Source organism: Schistocerca cancellata, chromosome 2, assembly GCF_023864275.1.
Source record: "Schistocerca cancellata isolate TAMUIC-IGC-003103 chromosome 2, iqSchCanc2.1, whole genome shotgun sequence".
Classification (NCBI taxonomy): domain Eukaryota; kingdom Metazoa; phylum Arthropoda; class Insecta; order Orthoptera; family Acrididae; genus Schistocerca; species Schistocerca cancellata.
In genome coordinates, this window is record NC_064627.1 from 332,436,518 (window position 1) to 332,460,666 (window position 24,149).

The 24,149-nt window shown below is 41.1% G+C and overlaps 1 protein-coding gene across 1 annotated transcript in view; it reads right to left on the bottom strand.

Moving 5' to 3' along the window:
- LOC126161714 (peroxidase-like) overlaps window positions 1-24,149 on the bottom strand; it is a gene marked incomplete at its 5' end in the record, with an annotated part of 240,793 nt that overhangs the window by 60,726 nt on the left and 155,918 nt on the right. The window contains one exon of the mRNA XM_049917747.1: window positions 17,041-17,205. Coding sequence (XP_049773704.1) covers window positions 17,041-17,205 — 165 coding nt within the window. The remainder of the gene's footprint in view (window positions 1-17,040; window positions 17,206-24,149) is intronic.

Sequence of the window (24,149 nt, forward strand, 5' to 3'; positions counted from 1 at the left end):
GAAGTGCTTTAGATTCGCTTTTCTTCGGATAGCTCGGATGAGCTGCTTCATTGCTTGCTGTGCTTCCAAGAAAATGTTTCTAGTGTTCAGTTCTGCTGTTCGCACTTATAATTTAGAAACGCACATTCAACTGTTACACGTATTAAATTCGTAAACAGTTTCCGAGTGAAGTCTCATTATTATAACCTTATGATGCTGCCCAAAGAGGTACGTCAGCAACTGTAGTTTGTCCTATGTAGCAAGTAGGATAATGGTAGGACCCAATTCAGCAAAGAACACACTGTCCTTTCGGGCGTTGGACGTCTAGGGGCGTTGTGATCCTGCATGGCGTTGAGTGTGGCCCTTCTGGACCCGTCGATTCGATATCCGCATGAACGTCGCGAGCAGGAAGCGAAACGATAAATAACGGTATTGATAGGTCATGATAAAAAAAAAACCGCTGTTAAATCTTTTCTTGCGTGTGGAATGTAGATTTTGTGGTTATACTGAAATGTTAATCATTTACATATTCAAGCATATAGTAGCCCCTACACTTCGGCCTAAAAAAAAAATACATCAAAAGTGGTACGTAAAAGAACGTTATATATCATTATAATCTGAAAATTGTACACTACAATAAATTGTTCGGTCTGACTATTGCGTTGGGCAAAACAAAAACGAGCAATGTTATTTTTGTACAGCTAGCATGATTCGACAGTGTTTTACAACAATAGAGCAAAAGCTTATGGTTTTGGGACGTAACTTTCTGCCCTGCGACAGTACTTTTGCATTAGTCGAGGTTAAAAAAAAAGAGGTCATGATTACCTATGAATGAAAGTATGTAACGCCGGATGCTTGTTGAACACTTTTTACTACAAAGTGAATAAGCCAGACCGACTCTGTTGCTGTCAATGTTCTTGAAAGAATTATGAAGTGTAACTCAGGCTTGAAAATTATTTGGTGGAAGATTAATCCAGATGATCCAAGTGCGGTTTATGTGTGGCACTGTTTTAACGTCATTCAACGTTGGGTATGTTGTTCTCTTACTGAAAACAAAAGGTAACATCCCTGTGCCAATCATGAACTTCCCTTTATTGTATAAAGAGCTCCTTCCTCTATCGGCAGAGAAAAAGGACTTGTCGGATGGTTGTAAAATACCTTGATGTACAATACAGCCAGTTTTATGTGAACTTACATTCTGAATGAACAGTTCAATTTACTTTTCCTCTGTTTCAGCTTTTTTTTTTTTTGTTATCGTTTCTTGACCTATATAGAACTAGCTTTCTCTAGTTGGTCTCATTTCAGTATGTAAGACAATGTATACTGTTAATACTTTCTTTATTATTTTTTCCATTGTAACAAAAATTTAATTTTTTTATTTACGACGTTATTTAAAATGCACTTTTACACGATTGTAAAATTCTTACATGGAAAAGTACGTGGAAATTAAAATAACTGTCTAAATATTGTAAAATATGCTACATTCGTATTGCTGTTCTATAATAATTTTATTACCTGATCATACATAATAGAAGGCACAAGTAACACTACCAAAAGAAACCAACAATTAATTTTTACTTCCTGAAAAATTGTGAAATTGTGTTACAAAATTTTCTTTGAGGCAGGTTTTCATTTGTAGGACCACTTCTGGTGATGTCAGAACAGTGGTTTGCGAATCAGTTTTGTTTCTATTTAATCAGGTTTCCCACATATGATGCTGAAGTCCTCTTCGAAGGCTCTTTTCAATTTCACAGAAAAAATTAAATAGCTCCATTAGAAAAATGCTAAGTTTAAGTCGCGGTTCGGCAACAATAGAAGTCAAAAATTACTCGCGTATGTCATAAAATTCACCGCATTGTCCGCCATAGCTTAGCTAAAATCTCGACACGGTAAGTTTACTTTCTATGGATACATTTTGTGTGGCGTTCTTAAATGCCTCATCGTTTATATCCCATCTGTGATGCTAATAACACTAAAATATTACTCATAAATACGAAAAAATAGGGCAGTGGCATCCAAATGGTGGAACTCTAATGTTTCCTGTTTAAGTTTTTCAGGCTCACAAATCATGAGTAATAAATGCCTATTTTTCATTAAGAAACATAAGTTTCTCTTAGAAATTGTTTCCTTCATTCATTTGGAATGGAATTATGAACAAATAAGATTATAGTTTCAAGGAACAAGCAGTTTTAAGTTGAAAAGGATGCATAAAAGCATTACTTCTTCGTGGTGTCCAAATTATTTTACATAGTGTATCAGAAATAGCTTCACAGATTTGGGAGGTAGATACATCACACCAAAACGAGAAAAGATATCCACATACTCATGTATACGACAGCCCTTCATTTTTGAGTTATTAGTAAAGGACTGTGTTGGAGATGAAATCCAATCAAATTTTAGATAACTGAGTGATATTATCGAAACGAGTGAGGCTGCTGGCACGCTCAAGATATCCTCGATTGTAATGTGTAGCTCATTAAGCACGTTTATAGATAACATTTACATGTAGATGCACAGTATATATACACACAGAACATATTCTGAACAGACGATAAAATGAGCCTCGTAACTCTTTAATGAATGGTCTTACCTAAGGAAAGAAAGAAGTAATGCTGCTTTCAGCATAGCAACAAACCTTTTAAAATGTAAAGAACCCGCGTTTAAATAAATTTTTAGGTAATGCAACACAAAATCTCTTGTGTGTGACCAGTGACTTCTGAGAGACGGGACTCATGTTGTCTCGTCGTGGAGGCAAGGGGACAGAGAGAGAGGGATAGGAGGGGAGAGAGAGAGAGAGAGAGAGAGAGAGTATATGAAACAAGCAAGGACGGCGTGGGAGCACATAGTACCACACCACACCACACACGTTCGCTCCGTCATCGACTAGGGCATCAGGATGCGCGAGGAGGTGCCCCGCTTGACTCGTCCACCTCCACAGTAACTCTGATAGCCTGGAACACGCGACTCGTTCGGCGTGTGCGCCTACCACTCACTTTTCTCTTTGAGAAAGAAGAATTCTTTGCTGCAAAGCCGGCAACGTGTCTGCCGGCCTGCTGTAGTGTGTGTGTGTGTGTGTGTGTGTATATAAATATCTCAGATGCGCGCGCAGCTTCACTCACTAGTTCGTTGCCCTTACTTGCACGCACTTAACGCAGCGTCCATTCAGCAGGCAGATCGATTACAGCCACCTCACTCATTAAACAGTAACAAAGGCTTTCAGCCTCCACGGACGTATGAATGAAGAAAGGTTGTGCGTGTGTTAGAGAGATCCTGACAGTTATCCCGAACGGCTCGAGTTGGCATATACGCTTTCCAGATCTTTGTTGTTGTCATGTTGATAACGGAATAATTTATTATATTATGTAATATTGTTTGTTTGTTTGCCGAAATCGGAGCGGATATGTTTACTCAGTACGCGGAAAGCATAACAGGCGAGGATGTATACGGGAAAACACAACGTCGATATTGACCAGGGCGGGGGCAAGCGACAATGTACTCCTATGCGCACGCGCGCTGTGGAGAATGAATTCTCTCTTCCTCCCCCCCCCCCCTCTCCCCCCTCCCTCGACCAATGTCGTTCTGCTGAAAACTCGCGAGCTCCATGGAAGAGAGCTGAATTGGCGCTGAGTCGTTCTACTTGCCCAGTGTACCGTACTACGACGTGAATCGTACGTTTAGCCAGTTCGGAAGATTTCTGTTGTTGCAATACATGTAACTCGAGTGGCAGTAGCGTCACATGGATATTTCCACACTGTGCACGTCCTCGGCCACGGAGTTTCATTATACTTATAATTCCGAAATAATCAAGGAGAAACTAAACCGTTTTCTGTATTACATGGGTTCTATATGATGAGTCTGAAATGAGATCCTTTAAACATGTTGTGTTTTGCTTTGTTTCTCGAAGTCATTTTTAACAGATAATCTGTAAATGGCAACGGCACGAAGTTGGAGACTTCCATTATCTACCTATCAGAAACAGGACGGCAGTGCATTTAAAACATCATACGAGTTGTTTCCTTATACTGATAATTAATTAACGGATTTTACGCCTGCTGATACTGACCCAAGGCGAGTGACTTACTGCAAGAGTCCGGAGAGTTTCCACACGTATATCAAAGGATGTGAGAATGAAAGCAACGCCTCAATGTTCTACTGGGTGATTTTATGTAGGACCTAATACGTTTCTGTGTGTTATACGTATTGCTAAGTGTTTCAACTTCGGCTCATTCCGTAAAAAAGAAAAAAAAAAGAAATGGGATGTGCTTCGGGTATTTCTTTTGCATCTGTGTACGTGCGTAGCCAATGATGTTACCTGTGTAATTCTGCAGTTCATTCTCAACTTTATAATATTATCAAATCGTACGATAGTTTTTTCCTTCTTCTTTTGAATACGGTGTAAAAACCAGTACCGTAAAATGGAGTTACTTGAAACAGAAGGGTAACGTGAAAAGATATGCGGTTATTTTGTTTTGAATGTTAGCATCAGGCTGTGCGAAATATAATTATTGGTTTTGTGTGTGATTCTGAGCAACCATACGAAGAGCAGTAGTTTTAGCAGGAAAATGAAGTAAATGAATGAAGTTTACTATCCTCTAGTAACAGCCTATGTTGTTGAAGATTTATGTTGTTGACAAGTAGTGCGTGTTATTTCTGCCCATTATTTCCCTTATGCTTAGCAATCGCAAATAATGAAGTGAAAAGACTTCCATCGAGTATCGATAGAATCTTGAAGTAGTAGGAAACCTACTGCATCAGGTCAATGTCAGCAGTCACAGATTGTAAAATCCATAAATTCATGATCAATAAAAGGAAACAATCTGCATAATATTTTAAAAGCTCGTCATCCTGTTTCTGATCGATAGACGTCTGAAATAGTCTGTAATTCGTACCGTTACCATTTATATGATATGTGAGGTAGGCTACAGCGCTTCTGCTGACCTCATCGTATATTTCGCATAGTGACCACATGAATAACAAATGAGGTATTAAGGGGCGTTTGGGAGCCATGCAATAATTTCCTCTTGCGTCATACCATAGAACGACGCATTCTAATGGCACAAAGCATACTCTGCCTAGCGTCTCATTGCTACTGCACAAACGAACTGCGGAGTATTTAAATTTATACTTTTTTTTTTTAAACTGCCTGCGAAGTCGGTGCTCAGAGACATGCTTAAATTCATATCAGTTCTTTCGAAGGCTACTAGTCCACAAGCTATTGGCTCCTTTAACTTTGAACACTTTTACAGTTGAGTAGTGAGTCCGCTTGTTTCCATGGACGGGTAATGAAAATCCTATTATACTTCAGGTATTACTAGGAATGAAGAGTACTGGATAAAAAAAAATTCGTTCTGAGTTTATCCGTTCATCTTCCTTACCGCAAAGTTTGAACTTGGTTGTCACATTCCAACCTGCTGGGGCCTTTTTTATAAATTAGTATTGCTGTGGCATGTCCGCCCTCAACTGGAGGTGGACCAGGGAGAAAATTGCTCAAATAACAAGAACTTCAGCAAACAATGTACCGACTAACATTTTCTTCAGACCAGAGGAAAGTTACTACCCTCAGGCAAAAAATAACGCAGTGATTTGGTTAATGGGCAAATATACAAGTTATGTTTTTAACAATATTGGGAGCGATGAACATATTGAATACAAGATGTATATGGAAAATGAATTCGAGAAAATACTCAAATATCAGGATCACAATAAGAAATATGGTAACATGCTCCGAATTGTCTTCAACCGAATGGGTATAGGTTAGGAACTGGATTTCTAGTAGAGAGGGAATGGATTGGGTCACGTTCCCGACCCTAACCTCACCTGCAAGTCACACATGAAAAATAAATCAGCAGTACAGCAGATACAAGAACATGGCGAGAAACATCTGGTGTCTGATATAAAGGAAGATCTTGAACTCCCTACAGATGCGTTTAGAAGGCTGGAACTGACAAAAATAACAAGGCAGTGAAATATTTTGCGATGTCGCTGTTCCGGACTTCTCTTCTGTCCATGTAATTTAACCTGGAAGGAACACACATCAAGGATTTACTGAATGATTAATTTGGGTCTGGGAAATGATGATGAGGAACCGGCTGCAGAAGAAGAAAATGTGCATGCTGAACTGCCACCAGTTGAAGGTGACAGTGAAGGTGCTAAATTGTGCTACTGCTAAAGACTCATTTTTGGAATGCTGAAATTTATGACTGCAATTATCTGTCACCTTATTTATGTCATTTCATTGTAGCCATTTTTGTTACTGTTTTTGGTGAATAAAAAAAAAAAGAAAACATGGTCTCGCGGTAGCGTTCTCGCTTCCCGAGCACGGGGTCCCGGGTTCGATTCCCGGCGGGGTCAGGGATTTTTTCCTGCCTCGAGATGACTGGGTGTTGTTGTGTAGTCTTCATCATCATCATTCATCCCCATTACGGTCGGAGGAAGCAACGGCAAACCACCTCCATTAGGACCTTGCCTAGTAAGGCGGTGCGGGTCTCCTGCATCGTTCCCCTACGCTCTGTAAAGAAGCATGGGACTTCATTTCATTTCACATTGCTGTGGCATAATGGCGGCAGCACGTGGATTTGGTATCCGTGTTCTGGATTTTCGTGCCTTTGGGGACACAGAAAGCAAACAACACCTCGTTCGTATGAGGTTTTCCAATCTGCCTTGACGCCAACCGACGTCAGGGCGAATGTTTTTTATACTAAGACGCCTCTTTAAAGAAGAAGGAGTCGTTCAGATTTCTCTAAAATTGTCGTCTTTTTGATGAAAACGGTACTGTCTCTTATAATAAACATATTAGAAATCGGAATCCGTGTTAGTGGTCTCCAGTACGTAAGAAATTTAGCTATCACTGTCTTCCTTTCTCAGGTTTTTCTTAGAGGGCTACTTAGACATCGAATAAAATTAATATAAAAATTGTGGTACACTAGTGAATTAGCTGCAAAGAATAGATATATATTCCGCAGGAAAAAGAAAGTAATTTTAATGAATTGGGGTTACTGTCTTTGTTAACTGGCCTCACGCGAACGCTCATGTACACGTCTCTATAAGCGGTGAGCGTGGCTTGTGTTGTAGCGCGACAATCTCTTTACAAGACACTATCCATTACGTTCACTTGATCTCCCAGAATCTTTGCCTCTCTAGCGGAATTAAAGTCTCATCGACAAACCTTAAAGTTTTTATGTCTTCTTCCTGAACTTTGTTTAATTCCTCCTTCGAATTTTTCTTTGGTTTCATTTACTGCCTACTCAGTGTTCAGATTGAACAACATTGGAGAATGGCTATAACCTCTCTCACTCTCTTTCTTCAACATGTCGCATTACTTAAGTCTTAGGGAACCCAAACTGGCCTTCCGAGAGGTCGGCTTCTGCCGCTTTTTCCATTTTTCATTAAATAATTTGTCAGTATTTTTCAACTATGAATTATTAAAATGATAGTGTGATTATATTCACACTTTTTTTAGAATTTAAATTATTACATCCTTCTTGAACTATGAGGATATTTCGCCTGTCTAATAAATCGTGCACATCAGGTGGAATAGTTTGTTAATGGCTGGATATCTCTAGGATATCAATTATGTCGAGGGCATGCCTGCCCGGAAGCCTTGTTTCAACTTGGGCAATTCAGTGCTCTGTCAAATCAATCTTCGAGAACATTACCCCTCTTCCCTTCTTCATTTACTTCCTCTTTTCTGTCCATAATATAGTCGTGAAGTTAAAGCTTAATTCTACCCGATCAGATATTTATTAGGGGATTATTATTTGCCTGACAGATAAGAGTTAATATCAGTGTTATTTTAAACCCTTTAGCAGACGCATTTTTTCTAGCCATTCAGTGTAGTTAATTTTTTCGGCATCGTATAGGGATTGTGATTTAGTACCAAAAACTATGGTGGTAAGTATACTAACCACTGTCGTTTTGTGAGCAATTGTGGATTGTCTTTTACGTGGAAAACAAAACAAGGATGTTTTGTATTTATATTTTACTATTTACTACTATTGGACAATCTTAGATACTTCGTTTACCAAACAGAAAAGAAATGAGCTGACATACGTATCAATAGAATATACTGTAGAAACGAAGCAATGTGTTCCGATTTTATAAGTGATATCAGGAGAGATCTCACGACAGGCAGAAACTGACTGTCGTAGCAGTTTCTTTATAAAAATATTCCTAATACAGCGTTCTATCAAAAGATGACAGATACATCCAGAGGCGCTTATAGAGCCTGCGTACATATAGGATTTCTAGATCTGGTTAAAACCCGCAACACAGAGTATGTAAAATATCTATACTAATACCACAGAGCAACAGACAGACTGTGATTTATTCTCTATGGCTCAGAATGAAGAAAGCGCCGCCAGCTCAGCGACGGGCGACATTTTGAACCTAAGCGGCTATAGCAGCGCTATGAACAGAACTCTAAATCGTCTTTTGTGGTGAAGTGAAAGGCGCTATATGTGCTTGTAATATCCCAGTGCACAAAGTAAACAATGAACTACAGTTTTTAATAATTTCTACTGGAAATATACAGCGTATAATTGTGACTTTCGTAAGTCCGTCACTGAAGCCATAGCTTTTTATTATACACGTAATACGGATAAAACTTTCTCACAGCTACTTTTGTGATAAGTAATATACGAGTTGCTCTAGACATAAGAGCAGTATATACGATAACCATTCAGTTTTTATGCAGGAGATATTTGGGAATTGTGGACCTCATCGAAACACAAGTGCATATTTCTGTTTACGTGTTAACTTCTGAATGTTTCTGTTTGTTTTGTTTTGCAGATTATAACTCTGTCTACATTTATATAACAACTAATCTGACTTATTTAAAAATAAATATAGGACGTAAATTATCTACATGGTAACTGCCTCTTAAACTAACCTTACCGCATTTCTCATGCTCATACGCATTTTGCAGTGGCACATGTCTCTTCCTGGCGGTAATACATCCTCAAAAGATATTCACAATTTTTCCTGTGACAGTGTTACAGGACGAAATACTGTGAAGGAGTTTCATGGCCGCTTTCCATGCCATTTCCATCCAGTACTTGAAACGGCAACATCGATTCTAACATTTGTTTTTCATTGACACAGAAAACTTTTTATGCCATTTGAAATCTGTTAAACGCTGCTTTCAACATTTATTTTGAGTCATTGGTCGTGTATTTTTTGAGTTCGGTTAATTTAAGAACTCTTTCTCGTTCATACTACCGACTTGTGAAAGTGGTTCACGGCCCATTTCACATAATACATGTTTCTGCTTATTTTGTGTTACTGTTCTCCCAGTTAGATAATGCAGAGACTATTCTTCCTAGTGTGGAATCTCATCTGCGTCATTATGTCTAAACGTAAAACTGCATTGTAGTTGCTTTGTGGCTTATCGCAAGAACGCCTGTGTTCTCAGTAGTGGATGAGGTATTCAGCATTTTCTCTCTGATAACAGCCCTGGTGACTGGGACGAAAATACTGTGACACAGCAATAAGCCGCAAATTTGTCTTAAAACTGAGGGAGTATGGAACTGAATTACTTTCTCCGACCGTACTGAAAAGGTTTTCCAGCCTGCACATAAAACACAGTGGAGACCTGTTTTATTCAGAAGATAATTCTGACAGGTAATTGGTTTGATTGTTGCCAGAACTGCCTATTTTTGCAGGTACTCTTTCCCCAATTTTCAAACAGTGTAATAACACTCGTGAGGAAATGCACTGCATCGCCGTGTGTCTTCAACAGCTGCACCCATTACAGTTTTTCTGTTCCTCTAGGTCATTAATATAAATCCCCGGAAACATGTCTGCAAAATATGCAGTTGACGCAACAGAACTTTAAAATATCTTTTGTTCTATCGCGTGCTTCATTGCTGCTGAAAAACTGTGATTTAAAAGTGCTAAGCAGGACCAACTTCCATTTTATCGTTATGCCCTGGACTCTTTAGAATTTCACATAGGTTGCAGACAATGCTGCTTGGCAAAAATCATACAGTGTTACAACACGTTCAATGGAGACAACTGAAAATGGCAAATGATCGTCTTCAAGGACTTGTTTGGGAAGAAAAATGTGGTCGGAAATTGTTAAATAGTCCTCCAGAATTTTCAGAATATGAGCTACATCATACATGAGATAATAGTTTCTTGATGCCATCTTTGAAATTAAGCTCAAATTGATCAGGAATTTAAAAAAATAAAGCTGAGAAATGAAAATAGATATTAAATGTAACATGCTATGGAATTTTAAGCTTTTACACAACTCTATTACGAATAAAGTAAGTTTAGACAGTTGTATGAAGCTAAGAGAGCAGGAAGGGAAAAAAAACTGGAGTGAGAGAGAATCGATCACGAGTACTTTGCATTTGCAATCAAGCACTCTACGAAATGCGCTGTTAAAGTACACGTGACACAATTACAAAAGAATAATTTATAAAAGAGTAATTTAAGTGATCCACAATGAGCGAAATATTTGTTTATTACACATAGTTTAGCAGTTGTATAGAAATGTGCGATATCTTCCTTTCCAATTCTATGCAGCCATATTTGCATCTTTCCGCATTGCTTTCGCTTTGAGGAATCGAGAAAAACCTGCTACACGCTCTGCTTCGAATGACAGTCTACTGTGCAACTCAGCTGCATTCTGGGAAAAAATTTTAAAGGCTTAAAATGAACGGGGGCTCATTGAGCAATAAAGTAAGAGTAAATACCTTGAAATAATCATAGCCGCCAAGTGAAGTGCAGCATTAAGACACACCTTCATCGATCGAACATTGGAGATCAGTTGAGTAAATAGTTTAATAGACGGCCACATTGAAACTAGAGTGTAGAGGAAAGCCATGTTTCCCGCGCTAGTAGGGTGGTACTTCAACAGAAGGCACTGCTGTCGGTGTAACGTAACTAATCTAGACGTAAGACTGTAAGAAATAGGCACAGGCAATAAGTAAAATTTATAAGGTGGCACTTGAACTGAAATTTTCCTGCAAAAGTTTCCAGAAGAATTTTGACATTATTTCACCAAGGTGAATACCATTAGAGCTGGGTCGTATCCGATAATCCACTTCATGAATGTTAATCTGGGAACGTTACGATGCGGCTTTAAGAGTTCATTTTTTTTTTTTTGCCCTAAAGCACCATCGTTATGAGTCCAAATCTGGAGGATTATCGACTACGCCGCATATATAATGGTATCAATAAAACAGGTGAGATATTCTCATAATACATCGTGAGACATCTGCAGGAAATTTTCGGTTAAAGTGCCACTGCCAATACGTTTACATGCGAATCATCTTCCGAAAGAAGAAAATCGTTCTCCGCTGTCGTGTTTACATGTTAAGATCTGAAGCGGATTTGCTAGCCCAGTTAAATACGGCGCCTGCAAAACAGCTGTTCAGTTTCTGATTTAGTCAGCCCAATCGCTATTTCTGTTAATTAGACGGGGTGTACAAAGCTTCAGTCTATTCTATTTCTACTTATTCTTCACTTTATAGAAAGCGACTCGATCCATATTAGCCAAAAATTTTTAAAAACAAGACGAAACCTGATGGCCCAAATACGTTGCAAAACCGACAGCGTTTACATGGTAGGGAAACTCTTTTTTTTTTTTTTTTTTTTCTTTATTGGGTTTCGATGGGGCTGGCAGCGGCACAATACGTCGCTCTGGAGCCTACAGAAAAGTTAAAAAACAGAATTAGGAGATAGCAGAACAATAAAAGCAGCCGATAACACAGTGACTCTGAAAAACTGATACAAGGCGAAAAAATGCAAAGAAAAATATAAAAACAAACGGCCGGTGATGCTAGTAAAGCACATAGTAAATAGACAGGCACAATTAAAAAACACGGCGACAGTCTGGTTTCTGTTCACACGAGATAAAAAACACAACTAGCGACAGTATGGTGGCTGTTCGCAACACTGATAGGGGACATAGAACACTAAATACCCACGTAAAACAGCATTTAGAGGCGACACGGCGGCAGATTGGGGGAACTCGATTGCGGAGCTGGAAAACCGGCAACTAGAAGCGGATTTCCAGAACTGGTTTTGAAATGTTTACATGACCATCCAGAAGCGGTATCTGGAAATCGGTTAATGAAATCCGGTTTTAGAAGCCCCATGCAAACAGGGTGTTTATCACTTTTATTTATTACCTGTACGTACTTCTTACAGTCTTACGTCTATATTAGTTAAGTTATATCGACTGTAACGCCTTCTGTTGGCGTACCACCCTATCAGCGTGGGAAACATGGTTTTCCTGTACCCTCTAGTTTTAATATGGGCGTCTATTAGACCATTTAGTCATCTGCTCTCCAGGTCCGTTCGATGTATGAGTGGCTCTACGCTGCACTTCATCTGGCGGCTATGACTATTTCAAGGTATTTTCTGTTACTTTATTTGCCTGTGCACTCCAAGCCTTTAAAAATATTCCCAGTTTTTATCCTTTTCTGTTCGTACACACGATCTTGTTCCACTGTGACTTCTTCGATGCTTCTTCCTTTAGATGGTTTGTTACCATAGTTCCTACTAAACGCTCCACTAGCCGATGGTAAGCAACGTTTGGTAACCTGTTGCGAGGACTAATTTGTCTTTAAATTTTTTTAGCAGCATTTATTTTAAATTAGCGCAGCTTAGAACCTTGCCCTTAAATCTGTAATCTACTACAATTACATCTTCGCTTTTCCTTTTCTTTTACAAAAATATGAGGAAATCTTGATCAAGTGAAAAACGTTATTTATAATAAAAATAACTTTGCAGCCGAGACTGTCTCTTTATATAATTATGAAAATCGGCTGCTGTACCAATCAGCCTATAATGGAATAGAGTGTCCATCCCCTTAGCTGAGTGGTCAGCGCATCTAACTGCCATGCGTCAGGCCCAGGTTCTATTTCTGGCCATGTAGAATATTTTCTCCACTTGGGACTAGATGTTGTTTGTCCGCATCATCATTTCATCATTATCGATAAACAAATCGTCTGATGTGGCGTCAACAGGAAATACTTGCAAGTCGGTAGGCGAACTTCCGCAGGCGGGGACAAATGGTCATCAAGGTCGTACAATCATTTCATTTCATAGAATGGAATAAGCTTTACAACGTTGTTTGGTGGTCTTTATACACCGAAGAGCCAAAGAAACTGGTATACCTGCCTAATATCGTGCAGGGCCCCCGAGAGCACGCAGAAATGCCGCAACAGGACGTGGCATGGATTGGACTAATGTCTGTAGCAGTGCTGGAGGGAACTGACACCATGAATCCTGCAGGACTGTCCATTAATCCGGAAGAGTTGGAGGGGGTGGAGATCTCTTCTGAACAGCACTTTGCAAGGCAACCCAGATATGCTCAATAATGTTCAGTTCTGGGAAGTTTGGTGGCCAATTTAAAGGAGACTCGTCCTACCACGCAACATGTATCCAGTTATCAACAGTCAGATGTCGGCGTTGACGGGCCCAGGCGAGGCGTAAAGCTTTGTGTTGTGCGGTCATCAAGGGTATACGAGTTGGCCTTTGGCTCCGTAAGCCCATATCGATGATGTTTCGTTGAATGATATGCACGCTGACACTTGTCGATGGCCTAGCACTGAAATCTGCAACTATTTGCGGAAGGGTTGCACTTCTGTCATGTTGAACGATTCTCTTCAGTCGTCGTCGGTCCCGTTCTTGCAGGATCTTTTTATGGCCGCACCGTTGTTGGAGATATGATGTTTTACTGGATTCCTGATATTCAAGGTACACTCGTGAAGTGGTCGTACGGAAAATCCACACTTCATCGCTACGTTGGAGATCCTCTACCATCGCTCGTGCGCCGATTATAACACCACGTTCAAACTCACTTAAATCTTGATAACCTGTCATTGTAGCAGCAGTAACCGATCTAATAACTGCGCCAGACTCTTGTTGTCTTATACAGGGTGTTACAAAAAGGTACGGCCAAACTTTCAGGAAACTTCCCTCACACACAAACAAAGAAAATATGTTATGAGGGCATGTGTGCGGAAACGCTTAATTTCCATGTTAGAGCTCATTTTAGTTTCGTCAGTATGTACCGTACTTCCTCGATTCACCGCCAGTTGGCCCAATTGAAGGAAGGTAATGTTGACTTCGGTGCTTGTGTTGACATGCGACTCATTGCTCTACAGTACTAGCATCAAGCACATCACTACGTAGCATCAACAGGTTAGTGTTCATCACGAACATGGTTTGGCAGTCAGTGCCATGTTTACAAATGCGGAGTTGGCAGATGCCCATTTGATGTATGGATTAGCACGGGGCAATAGCCGTGGCGTGGTACGTTTGTATCGAGACAGATTTCCAGAACGAAGGTGTCCCGACAGAAAGACGTTCGAAGCAATTGATCGGCGTCTTAGGGAGCACAGAACAATGCAGCCTATGACTCGCGACTGGGGAAGACCTAGAACGACGAGGACACCTGCAATGGACGAGGCAATTCTTCGTGCAGTTGACGATAACCCTAATGTCAGCGTCAGAGAAGTTGCTGCTGCACAAGGTAACGTTGACCACGTCACTGTATGGAGAGTGCTACAGGAGAACCAGTTGTTTCCGTACCATGTACAGCGTGTGCAGGCACTATCAGCAGCTGATTGGCCTCCACGGGTACACTTCTGCGAATGGTTCATCCAGCAATGTGTCAATCCTCATTTCAGTGCAAATGTTCTCTTTACGGATGAGGCTTATTCCAACGTGATCAAATTGTAAATTTTCTCAATCAACATGTGTGGGCTGACGAGAATCCGCACGCAATTGTGCAATCACGTCATCAACACAGATTTTCTGTGAACGTTTGGGCAGGCATTGTTGGTGATGTCTTGATTGGGCCCCATGTTCTTCCACCTACGCTCAATGGAACACGTTATCATGATTTCATACGGGATACTCTACCTGTGCTGCTAGAACATGTGCCTTTACAAGTACGACACAACATGTGGTTCATGCACGATGGAGCTCCTGCACATTTCAGTCGAAGTGTTCGTACGCTTCTCAACAACAGATTCGGTGACCGATGGATTGGTAGAGGCGGACCAATTCCATGGCCTCCACGCTCTCCTTACCTCAATCCTCTTGACTTTCATTTATGGGGGCATTTGAAAACTCTTGTCTACGCAACCCCGGTACCAAATGTAGAGACTCTTCGTGCTCGTATTGTGGATGGCTGTGATACAATACGCCATTCTCCAGGGCTGCATCAGCGCATCAGAGATTCCATGCGACGGAGGGTGGATGCATGTATCCTCGCTAACGGAGGACATTTTGAACATTTCCTGTAACAAAGTGTTTGAAGTCACGCTGGTACGTTCTGTTGCTGTGTGTTTCCCTTCATGATTAATGTGATTTGAAGAGAAGTAATAAAATGAGCTCTAACATGGAAAGTAAGCATTTCCGGACACATGTCCACATAACATATTTTCTTTCTTTGTGTGTGAGGAATGTTTTCTGAAAGTTTGGCCGTACCTTTTTGGAACACCCTGTATAAGCGTTACCGATAGCAGCGCCGTATTCTGCCTTTCAAATATCTCTGTATTTTAATACGCATGCCGATGATAGTTTATTTTGCCCTTCCGTGTACTTCCCACGTCCCCTGAGAGGCGCAAAAGACAAATCACGACAGTTAAATGCTGCAATTCGCAATAAACAGAAACTGCAGCTGGTGCAGCGTACTACCACTAAATGCCAGAAGCGCACAGAGGTGGTACGATACGACGGGCGTTTGAAAAGTCCGTGCGAAGTCTGAGAGATGGCACCACTAGCGCGTATCGAGGTCATGTTTAGTTAGTAGCATCTTTGGAAAGAACGCACACCAAGTTTCAGTCATATTGGTCTATTTCTTTGTGTTTTGCATTCGTGTGAATCAAGGAAGTAGAGTCATTGTCAAAAAATGGACGAAAAAGAATTTCGTGTGGTGATTCAACATTACTTTATAAAAGGCAGAACGCCTCAGAAGACCAAAGAGAATCTTGATAAACATTACGGTGACTCTGCACCTTCGATTAGAACAGTTTATAAGTTGTTTCAAAATATTCGGAGTGGCCATATGGATACAAGTGATGCTGACCGTTCTTGACGCCCTGTGGAGGTTACAACTCCAGAAATCATTGATAAAATCGATGATATGGCGATGGATGACAGAAGAGTTAAGGTGCATGAGATTGCTAGTGCTGTGGGAATCTCGAATGAACGGGTACATAATATTTTGTATAAAGATTTGGACATGAGAAAGCTACCCGCAAGATGGGTTCCGCGATTGCTCATGCTTGACCAAAAACGGAATCATGTGAAGTGTTACAAGGATGGTTTGCAGCTCTTCAGGAATAATCTGCAGGACTTTAAGCGTCATTTCGTCACTGTGGATGAAACATAGATACATTACTATACTCCTGAGACCAAAGAACAGTCTAAATAAATGATTACCAAGAGAGACTCTGCACCAAAAAAGGCGAAGACCATTCGTTCGACCGGAAAGGTTATGACTACTGTCTTTTGGGATTCGCAAGGAATAATCCTCATTGATTGTCTGGAAAAGGGTAAAACTATTAGAGGTGCATATTATTCATCGTTATTGGACCGTTTGAAAACTGAGCTGCAAGAAAAACACCGGCGATTTGACCTCAAAAAAGTCCGTTTCCATCACGACAATGCTCCAGCACACACCTCAGCAGTTGCGGTCGCAAAATTATTGGAAATAGGATTCCAACTCGTTTCACATCCGCCCTATTCTCCAGACTTTTCTGCCTTGGACTACTATTTGTTCCCCAATTTGAAGAAGTGGCTGGCAGGAGAAAGGTTTTATTCAAACGAGGAGGTGATTGCAGCTATTTTCCAGACTTGGATAATTCCTATTATTCGGAAGGGATCAACAAATTAGAACAGCGTTGGACGAAGTGTATAGATCCAAAAGGAGACTATGTCGAAAAATAAAAAAGGTTTACCCCAAACACGTAAGTAGTTTTTATTTTTGCACGGACTTTTCAAACGCCCCTCGTATTGTCCCATGAACGCAGTAAAGAAATACAGTTGGCGGTAAGTACGCTTCCCCTAGTTAGGTGGAAGGCGGTGTTTACGTACCGAGGCGGCACTCCTGTGGGACGGCGGCGCTGGAGCGCAGCACACTCATGCAGGTCTGGCCGTGCTGGCGGTAGAAGGCGTCGTCGCGGGGCAGGCTCAGCGGCAGGCAGTTGCGGTGGCCGCGGTCCGAGCCGCAGCAGTCCGGGTCCGTCTGCGTGAACGACGCTGCCAACATACGCCACAAGGCCGAGTCACCGCAAACGTGAAGACATCGTGTTAGGCACAGTTCTCGAGGTACCCTCATTTGGCGAAAGGTGGCAACACCTAAACATTGTCTAACACGGTCGTTTTGGTGATCCGCGTATTATGATGTACGGAGGCATACTGTTGCATGGGCATACTGACCTCGAAATGTTTGAACGCCGTTCACACACCAGTCAAAGTTTTTGTCACACTGTACTCCTTCCCAGCGTGTCTTCTCAGGGGTACGCCGGCCAGTGTGCGGTTCTAGGCGCTACAGTCTGGAACCGCTACGGTCGCAGGTTCGAATCCTGCCTCGGGCATGGATGTGTGTGACGTCCTTAGGTTAGTTAGGTTTAAGTAGTTCTAAGTTCTAGGGGCTGATGACCTCGTAAGTTATGTCACATAGTGCTCAGAGCCATTTGAACCATTTTCTCAGGGGTACAGTCTGGCTTGAGTGCATTTTTATGGATCACAATAGGCAGTTTCATCTGTCAGCTCAGGTGCAGGAGCTCTTTGGAACTTCAGGATATTCAGGAATTGGACAGACACGCTCGTTCTCCCGACTTAAATGCCGTCGAGCGCGTGTTGGATGCGGTGTGCAACCCGTCCACATGCACCAGCGACGTCTAGCAGTTGTCAACCGCGCTGATGTGAGGGTGGAACGCCTTATCACAAGAATTCCTTACCAAACTTTGCAGAGCATGCATTGCCGTCCGTGGTGATCACACATCTTATTAACCCAATTGAAATTTTACGTTGCTGCTAAACTATCATAAATTTTAGTGCTCCAAATATTATTCAAAGTCCATCATAATTTATAGGTTATGCATCAGTTGATCGCATTTATTAAATTTCCAGTGGTCTGTTACATGCCAAATTAAGTACAAAATGTCCTGTTTTATATCCTATAATGACAAGTTTACTGCTCAAAATGTTACTGGAAAGAAAGTCATAGTTTATGGTATGCATTACATAGAAATTATTATTACAAATATTATCACGCTAAAAGTATTTTACACCCGAAATCGGTAGAGCCTTCTGTTATTACAATACAGGGTGTACCAATAAGAGTCATCCGATTTTAAAAAATCGTAACTATTATGTTATTTGAAATATGTGTGTGAACAATGTACTGTTGAAAAAGCAAACTCTCGAGTTTTACATGGTTCCCGCTAGATGGCAGCAGTGTGCGCCCACTTCAGTTCTAGTGAAAATGGTGTCGGGACAACAGAAAGAGTTTTGTGTTACACGTTTTGCGCAGTGCGAGTCAGTAACTGGTCAACGTAACTTTCGTGTTGGCGGGGATCCTCCTACAGCACAGAGCATTAGACGATGGCATGAACAATTGCGAGAAACAGGTTGGTTGTATAAAGGCAAATAGCCGGGCCGTCCCCGAGTGTCTGACACAGATGTCAAAAGCATTCGTCATTGTTTCAAAAGTCCGCAGAAATCTGTTCGCTGTGCTGTTCGCCAGCTCTACATACCCTCGATATCCGTCTGGCGTGTGTTGCGTTTACGTTTACACATGAAACCATACAAAATTCAGCTACTGCAAGCTTTTCGTGAAGGTGACAAACAACAACGTTGATGACATTTTTCCTCCACGCGTAGCGTTTAGTGACGAGGCAACATTCCACTTATATGGAAATGTGAACCGTCATAATGTGAAAATACGGGGTACGGAACAACCACACGAAGTTGTACAACATGAGAGGGACTGCCTAAAATTTAATGTCTTTTGTGCAGTTTCACGGGAAAAGGTGTGTGGTCCACTTTTCTTTGCCGAGAACACTGTTACATGATATCTCGATATGCTTGAGAACTTTCTTTTTCCACAGTTGGAGACTGATTCGAACGACTTCATTTACCAACAGGATGGGGCACTGCCACACTGTCATCTGGAAGTGTGGGAATTTTTTAATCAAAGATTACTGAACGTTGGACCCGTCTCACGGGACCAAACGATCCAGACTTACATTACTGGCCTCCGAGGTCGCCGGACCTCACTGTATGTGATTATTTCTTGTCGGGGTTTATAAAAGACTCTGTTTATGTGCCTCCGTTATTAACAACAATGAATGAACTGGGACAAAATGTTCAAATGTGTGTGAAATCTTATGGGACTTAACTGCTAAGGTCATCAGTCCCTAAGCTTACACACTACTTAACCTAAATTATCCTAAGGGCAAACACACACACTCATGCCCGAGGGAGGACTCGAACCTCCGCCGGGAGCAGCCGCACAGTCCATGACTGCAGCGCCCAAGACCGCTCGGCTAATCCCGCGCGGCAATGAACTGAGACATCGCATAACAGCAGCTGTAACTCAAGACATGTTCGCTGCAGTGTCGGAACATTCTGAATACCGCACTGACATGTGCCGTGCATCTCATACCTATGAAAAGGCATGAAAAAAAACCTTTTTGAGTTTCCCAAACAAAATTCTTTGTATATGTCTATTAGTTTCAGGAATATCTGGGAGTACGCATTAGGAGTGATTTAAAATGGAATGATCATATAATGTTGATCGTCGGTAAAGCAGATGCCAGACTGAGAATCATTGGAAGAATCCTAAGGAAATGCAATCCGAAAACAAAGGAAGTAGGTTACAGTACGCTTGTTCGCCCACTGCTTGAATAGTGCTCAGCAGTGTGGGATCCGTACCAGATAGGGTTGATAGAGGATATAGAGAAGATCCAACGGAGAGCAGCGCGCTTCGTTACAGGATCATTTAGTAATCGCGAAAGCGTTACGGAGATGATAGATAAACTCCAGTGGAAGACTCTGCAGGTGAGACGCTCAGTAGCTCGGTACGGGCTTTTGTCAAAGTTTCGAGAACATACCTTCACCGAAGAGTCAAGCAGTATATTGCTCCCTCCTACGTATATCTCACGAAGAGACCATGAGGATAAAATCAGAGAGATTAGAGCCCACACAGAGGCATACCGATAATCCTTCTTTCCACGAACAATACGAGACTGGAATAGAAGGGAGAACCGATAGAGGTACTCAAGGTACCCTCCGCCACACACCGTCAGGTGGCTTGCAGAGTATGGATGTAGATGTAGAATACAGACGTGCCAAATCGGGTGATTCTTTTGATACATCCTGTATAAGTAAGACCTAGCTCAGTGTTCTGCACATATCGTTCTCGAGCTGTGGTTAAAGAATCTCATCATTCTCCATTGGCTTGAAGGACAAAACGAGTATATTTTTCATCCATGAGGTGGTCGTAGGTTCTACTGCTGCTCCTGCTGCAGCTCAGGTGAAGTGCTCCAAGCAAATAACCAAGTATATTAACGTCAAATTCAAACTCAGCTTCATCCATATGGTGCTAATTTCAGCAGCAAAAGACGAGATTAGCGCTGAAGAGGGCCAATGTGATATAAGCTAACTCTTCTAACTTCCACTGCTTGATGCCACACTAAGATAAAGTCTAAGCAATAAAACAAATATGCCGAGTATTAGGAAAAAGGCCACTATTACTAAACATTCGTTATATTTGCAGCAAAAGCATCAGGGGTCAGCGAACCGCTCGAGTCAGGTCGTAAATAATTCAGCCATTGTAACAGCAATGTTTGCCATGAAAGTACTACAGAGCACATGTCGGTCAGGTGTCCTGATTGACTGGAACCCCGAAGAAATACCGACTGCAAACGTAAATTTTACGAGCGTTTAGTAATTTAGATTTAAGGACAACGTCCAGGAGACCATCATAAATCGTCAGGACTTGGGTGTAATTATTGCCTTTGAATAAATGTGTCATTTCTGTTCGTCTAATTCCACATTTCACTGAGTTACCCTCTGTACTATACTGTAGCAATTTTTCTGTGTACGGTCCAAGTTTCATCGAGCTATGCTACTTGGCAGTGACACATCATGCGAAAGATACTTTCGTCCTTAAATATTACATACCAGTGTACTGTATCTATCTTGTACTTAAGTTTTGCAGAGGAGTGTTTTATCACTTGTCACTGCTAACAATACCTTTGCGTTTGCGTGCAAACAACACACGCAGATTGTACAAGACGTACCGTAGAGTGGGGCAATACCGACATAGCGGGGCAATTGCGATTATTTGGCCTGTAGTTTGAAAGCTGAGCTGTCCCGTGAAACTGCTAAAATAATGGAGCCGGTGCGCGATGTATTAATAAAGGTAACTTTATTATTTACGTGACTAAACACCAAGATTTCGCTCAGGTGTCACCTGCAATCGGCCAGTAAATTTGTAAGAAAAAGTATATTGCATGTGTAAAAGGTTAACAGTGAAAACTTCAGTTGAAGAGGTTCACAGACTGTACAAATAGGTAAGTTAATATCGTTAATTAGTCCTTAGTTAGTTGGGTATCATATGAACATTTACATAAATTTCTAAGTAATGCTATTGTAAAGTTATAGGGCTTTATATGGAAAGTTGTTGTAGTGTAGTAACGCTTATTGTGAGAACATACATCAATAAGCTTGGATGCGGCTGAAGGTGCAAATACAACTCCATTTTTCTGCAAAATGCAGTAAAGGCTGTGCGTCAGGGGAAAATGAGCATCAGGAAAGCATGAGGAGATCAACAGAAGAGTTTGCTGTACCATACATAACCCTTAATGATAAGTTGCGGAGCCAGTATAAACGCCAGGTGGGTGAGGAGAAAACGCTTGTTGAATGTTTATTAATATCTATCAAGTGGGGTTTTTCACTGAGAAACACGGCTGTACGTCACATCGTACAGGGTTACCTCAACACACAGGGAAAATGGAAACGAGATTCAAAGACAATCAGCCAGGATTAGAGTGGGTTCATGCATTTCGGAGAAGAAACTTCGAACTGACGGTGAGAATCGTAGACAACACGAAAAGAGTTAGAGCGGCTGTTTCGAGGGAAATCGTAACGGAATTTTACGATAATATTAGGGAAACGTTTGATGGAGTTCGTGACTCTGATATAATTTACTACAACGAAACAATTTTTTCTGACGAGCCAGACAGGTAAAAGGTGTTTGTCAAAAGAGGCGCGAAGCATCTCGTGAGAATTTTAGATACCTCTAAAACTAGTATCAGTGTTATGATGGCTGCAGCTGCAGATGAACATTGTTACCCCCATTCACTGTTTACAAAATTAGGCACCTATATGATATTTGGACTGAGGGAGTATCGATGTGGCTGGTTACAACCGGAAAATGAGTGGCTGATTCGGTCTTAACGTTGCTGAATCATGGTTCACGAAAATTTTATTGCCCTATACCAAAAAACTGCAAGGATCTAAGATAATGATTGGGGATAACTTATCCAATCACCCCTCGATAAATGTCACAAAGCTTTGTGAGGAATATGACATTAGACTTGTCCTCCTGCCTCCAAATGCGACCCATCCTTGCCAGCCTCTTGACGTGGCATTCTTTCGCCCCTTAAAGGTGGGATGGGGTTGCGTGTTAGATGAGTGGAAGAAATCCAACAGGAGTGATGCAGAAGTCAGTATTTCATAAGCTGTTGAAAGAAAGTTTGATGAAAATAGGTATGAAATCTGCTAGCAACATAATACTAGGGTTTAAAAAAACTAGTATTGTGCCTTTTTGTCCTGAGGAAGTGTTGCGTCAGATTCCACAAAATGAGAATGGTATTAGCAGTACAAACCGTCCTGGACTGCATCCTTTGAAGAACATCTCCAGCAAGCCCGAGCTGGTGACCCAGATACAAGCGCACCTGTCCGTTGTGCAAAGCGCTTAACTGTAACTCGCAGGAAATGCATTGTGGTTAAGGATTTGTTCACCGGCGACACGGAGGATAGCGTGGAAAGTGCAGAGTCACAAGAAGATGAAAATCAGGCTCCGAATTGCTAGAATCATGTCACTTCTCTATCAAAGGTACCACTTCAACTTCAGTCGAAACAGGAAAGGAACAGCAGCTACTGAATGGTGCTATTATTCTTGCCGCATTCCCAGGAAAGAAAATAATTCGGCATTTCATTGACCAGATGATAAGAAGGACAAGTTCGGGACTCTGTGAAGTTAATATGGAATTGTTGCAGACACAGTGGACATCGGAAAAGAACAAATCGTCACAGAGATTGAGCCGATATCTTGCAAACGATAGAAGTTTATTTTCTCGGACATTGATGTTAGCTCTGTGGAGTAGGACTGATAGTAATGAAACAGGTGTTTAAACTAAGTTTCGAGTCTTGTGTTAAAATTTTTGATTTTTCTTGTTCACATATTTAAATGTGTACGCCTATTTTTTATTTTGTAACTACAGTAGTGTTTGTACCTTTTTAAAAACGTAAAATTTGATCGTTGTAACCTATAGAAGAGTGTAACACCGATAATCAAGCAAAATAACCCCTTGACTTGAATTACCCCACACCATAGAGTATCACCGATTAGCAATTTCCCATACTCGTGATATATTCGCTTGTTTTGATTTTCTGTTGTTATCAAACGGACGAGAAAGAGTCACGCATTTTAACTATAAAATTACGTAAAAAGGGGTTTTAATGATGTGTGAAATATCAGTAACAAAAATTTATCGGTATAACCTCATTTCACGGTACCGATAGTCGTTTGGTAAATATTATGGTACGTAAATGGAACAAATATTACGAAAACGCAAAGAGGTACTTCATAGTCAGCTGTTACTTGAGAGTGGTAGAATAGTCGAAATAGCGATCCTAAATAAATATATCTACATCTACATGACCACTTTACAGTTCACACTAAACTGCCTGGCTCTGTTCTTCGAACCAGGTATGGCCCCTTTCACACTTCTCCGTTGTCTTTGTCACATAGAGTGATCGAGTCGGTCAGCACAAGTGAAGCGAGAGCGATTGAGTGTCATTTTGTAATTTTGCTCCTGACTGTGTGATAACACAGCCCTTTTACCATATTCGTTTCTTTTATTATTTGTCAGGGCACTGAAACCTCGCCATTGAACGCCTGTAGT